This window comes from Sorex araneus, chromosome 4, assembly GCF_027595985.1.
Source record: "Sorex araneus isolate mSorAra2 chromosome 4, mSorAra2.pri, whole genome shotgun sequence".
NCBI classification, from domain to species: Eukaryota; Metazoa; Chordata; class Mammalia; order Eulipotyphla; family Soricidae; genus Sorex; species Sorex araneus.
In genome coordinates this window covers 217,694,205-217,700,737 of record NC_073305.1, presented here as the reverse complement: position 1 = coordinate 217,700,737, position 6,533 = coordinate 217,694,205, and the positions used below count along the sequence as shown (strand labels likewise).

General features: G+C 46.9%; 1 protein-coding gene across 6 annotated transcripts in view; it reads left to right on the top strand.

Annotated features, from left to right (window-relative positions):
* ATF7IP2 (activating transcription factor 7 interacting protein 2) overlaps nucleotides 1-5,768 on the top strand; it is a 41,645-nt gene extending 35,877 nt beyond the window's left edge. For 5 of the 6 annotated variants that reach the window (XM_055137213.1, XM_055137212.1, XM_055137217.1 and 2 more), the window contains 2 exons: nucleotides 2,403-2,491; nucleotides 4,765-5,768. In XM_055137213.1, coding sequence (XP_054993188.1) covers nucleotides 2,403-2,491; nucleotides 4,765-5,178 — 503 coding nt within the window. In that variant the 3' untranslated portion in view covers nucleotides 5,179-5,768. The remainder of the gene's footprint in view (nucleotides 1-2,402; nucleotides 2,492-4,764) is intronic. The other variant, XM_055137214.1, reaches the window with a different exon arrangement.
* Nucleotides 5,769-6,533: the final 765 nt, after the last annotated feature.

The window sequence follows — 6,533 nt, the reverse complement described above, 5'->3', positions numbered from 1 at the left end:
GCCACTGTAGTGCAGAAACTAAAACCCTGATGGTTTGCAGGTAGAAATGTAAAAGGGCAAAGACACTTCCTGAAGGAAGCACATAGTTAACATATCCTTATCATATGACACAAGTACTCCATTTTCAGATATTCAAGAGAAATGGAGGCTTACCAACATAATGTTGGTTGTCACATTGTTCACAGTAGTCCCATACTAATGTCTGTTGTCGGAGAAATGGATTACTAAGTGATGGCTTGGCTGTCCACCCCGCCCTCTATCACCCAGGGAGCTGCCTCTGGAGAAAGGAGGCTGACCATGGCCAGCCATGAAAATCTGCAGCATTGTTCTAGGCAGCAAGATGGATGAATCTAGAAATATGCTGGGCAAAAGACCCTGCATCCAGTGTAATCTGGTTTATGTAAAATTCTAGAAAAGACAAGTCCGACCTTAGTATCAGCAGACAATGGTTTCATGGGCCAGGGGTGAGATAGGCATGGTAGAAGTTTGGGGTATAGTAAAAGTCTCCCGTGTCTTCATTTTGACAATGGTTTCTGAAGTGTATCTCCATCAAAGGGAAAAAGAATTGCACAGGGTCAGAGCGATATACTGTACCAGGGAGGGCCTTGCCTTGCATACAGCTGACCCGGGTTCGATGCCTGGTACCTCATATGCACCACCAGATGTGATCTGAATGCAGAGCCAGGAGTAGGCCCTGAGCACTGCCCGTGTGGCCCCAAGACGGCTGGGGCTGATGGGAAGGACCCTGGGGACACTGGTGCCGGGAAATGGACACTGGTGGAGGGGTGGGTGTTGGAACACTATGACTGAGATCCCAATCATGAGCAGCTATGTAAGGGTCTGTCTCAGTGATTCAAGAAAGTAAAATTTTTTTTTAAATTTTAAAATAATTGCATGTTTCAAACTGGTATAGCACATTAGATAAAAATCATAGCTGAATGTTTTAAGATGCAAACTTTACAAATAATTCAGGGGTTCCTCTGAAGCGATGGGGGGTCCCTTGCAGCAGTGCCCAGGCCAACTCTGGGCATGGAGGAAGGCTCGCTGTGCAGGCCTGGCGTTGCGGGGCTGCTCGCCCAGCAGCACTGGCAGAAAGGGGGGCTCACACAGGCCGGGCATGCACTCAAGCCTGCGTCATCTCCCCATTCCTCCACAGATTTTTTTTCTCTCTTTGGGTTTTTGGGCCACACCGAGGCCACACCAAGTAATGCTCAGAAACAACAACTGGCAGTGCTGAGGGGACAATATGTGGTGCCAGGGACTTGAACCAGGGTCGATGGGATGCAAAGCAAATGCCTTAACCCCTGGAATATCTCTCTACCCGCCAAGCTTTACAGTACACTGATAAGAATAAATATACGTGTACACATATACATATACGCAGAGAAAAACTCTGGAAGGAAAACACCAAAGGGTTAAGTTGAAACCAGAGACTACATTTTTTACCTAGAGTTTAAAGATAAACTTTAAAATAATAAGCTATTGATTTCTGTTGCTTGGAGAACACAAAAGAGTGAGGTAACCCTTCCATCCTTTTTATGGAGATCAGGGCAAATCTGAGAAGTGTTTACAAAGGCCCTTTTAGTAACTTGAAAGAAGGAATGTTAGTTACAGAAAATGTTAAATAGTTTTTTTGTATTAAACTGGTCACTTGAAAATTTGAGGGTGGTTATTTGAATCTGTCCTTGTATGATTAACCTATCAAATGATTTTACCAGTCTAGTTCTAAGTAATTATACCAGTATGAAAAGGCTACCCAGACCTTATAATTAAAACTATTGTCATCTCCTCGACAAAGGGCTTTTTTCCCCTAATACTGGTAAATAATAAATTAACCTTGAACACAATATAGAATCTTGGTTATTGTTGTTAGTCAAGAAAATAATACACATATATTTTGTTTGGAAAGATTTCATAAAGCATGTCAGTTACATTGCTAAGAAATCTACCTTTAAGCAAACAAACAGCCCCATCTGCACCTTCCAGCACCCCCCAGGGACCTGTAGTGCCCACTTTGGAATGAGTGATTTTTCAGTTAGGATTTCCAGTATTTGTACATATGTGCACCCAACTGGAAACGACTCATCCTTGCTGGCCAGAAAGAACTGAATCCTTCTCCAGGAGTGTTGCAATAGCTCTCTCGCCCGTATATAATCACCTTCAGCTCCTAATTGAATAGTGGCAACTATTTGCTCTAAGATTCACGGGAATCTCCGTCCCCTGAAAGGAATTTGTTTCATGCCTTTGGTTGTTAAACGTTAATCAAAAGCGTGTCTTTATATTCAGTTTTTAAAAAATCATTTTAGCTCACACTTACCATCTAAGATGTAAAGCTTACTGAAAATTTGTGATATTAATTATTGCAGATGGCTTTTATATCTCAAACCTGTGTTTGTTCACAGAAAATTCAGTGTCGGGCCTGGAGTCATTTACAAAAGCTGTGTCAAGTTCAAAAGAGAGCACTAGCCCAGTGGCACGAAATACAGCCCAGGTACTGATTTGAAATGCTCTGTAAGGGAAGATACACTCTGGGCGGAAGTACCCGTTGACTCACTAAGAAACGTGCGGGTCTCATAGTTTAGAAAGCACTTTGGTGCTTTAGTCTACTCTCATTTACACAGTTAAGATAATTGCATTTTCCAGAGCTAAAGGAAACAAGAAAAAAATTTTGATTCAGTATGTTGGAAATGATTTCCTTTCGTCTGGGGAGCCCCAACATTGGGGTTGTCAGGGTCGCCTTGAAACCTGACCCTGCGAACTTGACTAACCCATCTCCAAGGACAGTTTTTAATTTTTATTATAATGTTTACTGCTTTGTTTTGGGGGGCCACACCCAGCAGTGCTCGGGAGCCCATACATGGTGTTTTGAATCAACCCTAAGTTGCCTTTGTGCCGGACAAGCCCCCTTCTTCTGTACTGTCTCTTCAGCCCCGCATTTTTTAAAGAGCAATAGACAATCCCACCCACCCGGATCAACCATGGCTGTATCACTGCCACAGCCATGGTTGACCCCGGCAGGCGGGATTGTCAGTATTCTTGTGCACCAGCACTTTATACATGATGAGCAAAGTGTTTGGGAACCGTTCGGAATGGAGATGGAGTGTTTATCCAGGTTGCCTGCAACCTAACCATGCTTATGCTTGATCAGTGCTACTCCAAAATGTAGATATTTTGTTTGGGAGGTTGTTTTTTACTTCCTTGTTTACATTGGGCGGTACTCAAGGTTTACCCCTGGCTCTATGCTCAGGGATCACTCCTGGCAGGTCTTAGGGGACCATAGGAGTGCCAGGGATCAGACAGGTCAGTGGCATGCAAGACTAGCACTTTAGCTGTTGTACTGTCTTTCTTTCTCCCAGAAATAGAAGCTCTTGAAAAAAGGCTTGTTGCTAGCCTTGCACTTGGGGGGGGGGGGGGGTCGTTTAAAATCATTTTATTGAAATACCAAAGGGGTGGGTGGGGAGGGGAGGGAAAGGAAGAAAATGTGTTCAAGAGAGAATACCCGGGACTGGAGAGTAAATAAGGCAGTTGTTTTGCCTGCAGCTGACCTGGGTTCATTCCCTGGCACCCGGCTTAGTCCCCTGAGTGCAGAGCCAGAGAGCCAGGAGTAAAGCCCTGAGCAGGAGAGGGTGTGGCCCCAAAAGCAAAAATGAAAGTTTTTCATAAAGAGCATCAGCTTCTCCAGAACAGTAATGTCCAAGTCGGATGTAGGTGACCCTTTGCATGAGAATGTAATGCCCCCACCTGTGTTACAAAGCCGTGTTACAGAGGCTCCTGGGGGGGGGGGGGCTGCAGAAGTGACTGCATGGTCCTGCACTTTTTCACCCTTGGAAAGAGCGTGGCATTTGCATTTCAAAGGGATGTGGTCTCCTGCCTTGGGGCCAGTGGGGCTGGTGACTAGGCAACTTCCTGAGACCCCACCCCCAACTCCAGTCTCCTGCCTGCAATGGAAGGAAACAGGAAGGCAGGAAAGGGTGAGTCCAGACCCCATTTCCAGAGCCCCCTAGAAGCTCTGGAGCCGCGCGGCTGGGCACAGGCTGCCGTAGACCGGGGCGTGTGGGGTCAAAAGACAGCACCGCGTGGTGGAGCACTCGCCTTGCACGCAGCCCACCCAGGCTCAGTTCCTGGCACCCCATATGGTCTCCAGACCCCCACAGGAGTGATTCCCGGCCATTGAGTCGCGAGTAATCCCCCAGTACAGCTGGGTGTACTTTTTCTGGCCCCAAACCATATATCCTTGCGCAGCATTTCATTCTTACCGTTTTGATAAATGGGTTGAGGGATCTGTCACTGTCATCCCGTTGCTCATCGATTTGTTTGAGCGGGCACCAGTAACGTCTCATTGAGAGACTTATTGTTACTGTTTTTGGCATATCCAATACGCATGGGTAGCTTGCCAGGCTCTGCCGTATGGGCTCCATACTCTCGGGGGTGGAGGAATCGAGCACGGGTTGGCCGCGTGCAAGACAAACACCCAACCGCTGTGCTAGACAAATATATATATATATATATATATATTCGTAGAGGGCCTGAGCAATAGTACAGCAGGAAGGGCATTGGCCTCGGCCCGTGGCCAACCTGGGTTCAATCTCCAGCACCCTCTATGGTCCCCTGGGCCCAACAGGAGTCATAGAACATAGAGCCAGGAGTCAGAAGTGCATGTGTATATGTGCGTGTGCATGTGTGGGTAGAACTGAAACTGACCTCTTACTAGTTCCCAGGACCCCTGACTCCAGCTTGCTGAGCTCTTATCAATGTTGTTTCCAGGATCCTGAGTCCTTTGAGCACCTCCCGCCTCTCCCGGAACCCCCGCCACTACTGCCTGAACTGGTGGACAAGATCCGAGACACCCTCCCACCCCAGAAGCCTGAGCTCAAAGTGAAACGGGTGCTGAGACCCAGGGGCATTGCTCTCACCTGGAACATCACCAAAATCAATCCCAAATGTGCTCCCGTGGAAAGCTACCATCTCTTCCTGTGCCATGAGAACCCTAATGATCAGTTGATTTGGAAGAAAATTGGAGAAATTAAAGCTTTACCACTCCCAATGGCCTGTACTTTATCTCGGTTTTTAGCTTCCAACAAATACTATTTTACTGTCCAATCAAAAGATATTTTTGGGAGATACGGACCGTTTTGTGATATCAAATCTATCCCTGGGTTTTCTGAAAACCTGACCTAGAAGTCTTGGATATTTATCTATTGTATTATGTTTTTGTTTTGTGTTTTCACATTTGAGTTGTTTGTTTACAGTGTTTCTCTTAACACTAATTGCTGATCTCTAAGGCCAGTTCAGATTGTGAACCCTTTGTATAGGGACAGTCCTCCCTATGTTGTAAGTGTCCTGTCATTTCACGAATTTCTGATTTGCATCCAGGAAGTATTTCCAATGACTGTTTGAGAACAAAAACACTATCATGGACCCATGTCGCTGTACAATGCTTGTGGCTGTCGTGTGAGTGCTTTGAACGGAGGCCCTAGGGTACGAGCAGCCGTATTTCCTCTGTTGACAATCAGCTTTTGGTGACCAGCTCATGGTCAGCGTAGGTATAGGAAAGATCAGCTCTTTGCTGAGGCAGAAGATTATCCCTGGGGCGCAGCACCAAGATTTTATGAAAATGTCTTGTTAAATTGCTGTTTTGTTGTGTCCCTCCCCCCCTTTCAATGGAAGGCAGCTATGTCAATTATTTGAGAAAATAGTCTAGAGGTTTCCCCTAAATCTGTGTATTTATATATATAATACATATATAAAATAAAAGTAGTTAAACATTGTATGCTGTGTACACAAAGTATATAGTATCTCATAGGAAGCACCAGCCGGCCACCGAGTCCGCTGAGGAACACGGAATTGTCTGCCTTAGACGTCCAGTAAGGCTTCCGTGCTCTGATCCCCAAATGCCGCCCTCGTCTTGGAGCTGCCCTTTGCTCTGGGCAGAGAAGAGAGCGTTCGGGCACTCCCGCCAGGTGTGTCCCGCGCCTTCCTCTGCAGCGAGGCTGCGGTCCAAGTAACCCACGAAACCAAACAGACGTGACAAGGACAAGTCAGGACTCGAAGGTCCGGACTTTTGGGTCACTAATGAGCTGGTATTGAGAAAACGTGTCGAAGACAGTCTGCTGGTCAGGCCTCCTTTCCTGGGCAAAGTGGGACTCTGGCCTCCAAGGCCCTGGGATCTAGAGAAACAAACGAGGCATTTCTTCGGGGTTTTATGAACGCCTCCTGACCTTTGTGATAAAACTCATCTAGCTGAGAAAACGTGACACCTGCCTGAGAATACGGAAATGAAGGTGCTCGCCTTGCATGCAGCTGAACCCGGCTTCATCGCTCCAAACAGCCCCAGGCGTGACCTCTGAGCGCGGAGCCAGGAGTAAGCCTGCACAGTTACCAGGTGTGGGCCCAAAGTCAATAAAAGAAAACAAATGAAATTCTACCTGAAAGCCAGAATCCGAGCTGGTGTGATGAGCTGAGCCGGACCCCGAGCTCTCGGGGTCCCCTGGAGCACAGAAGGGGCAGCCGTGTGGGTGTGGCCCAGGCCCCAT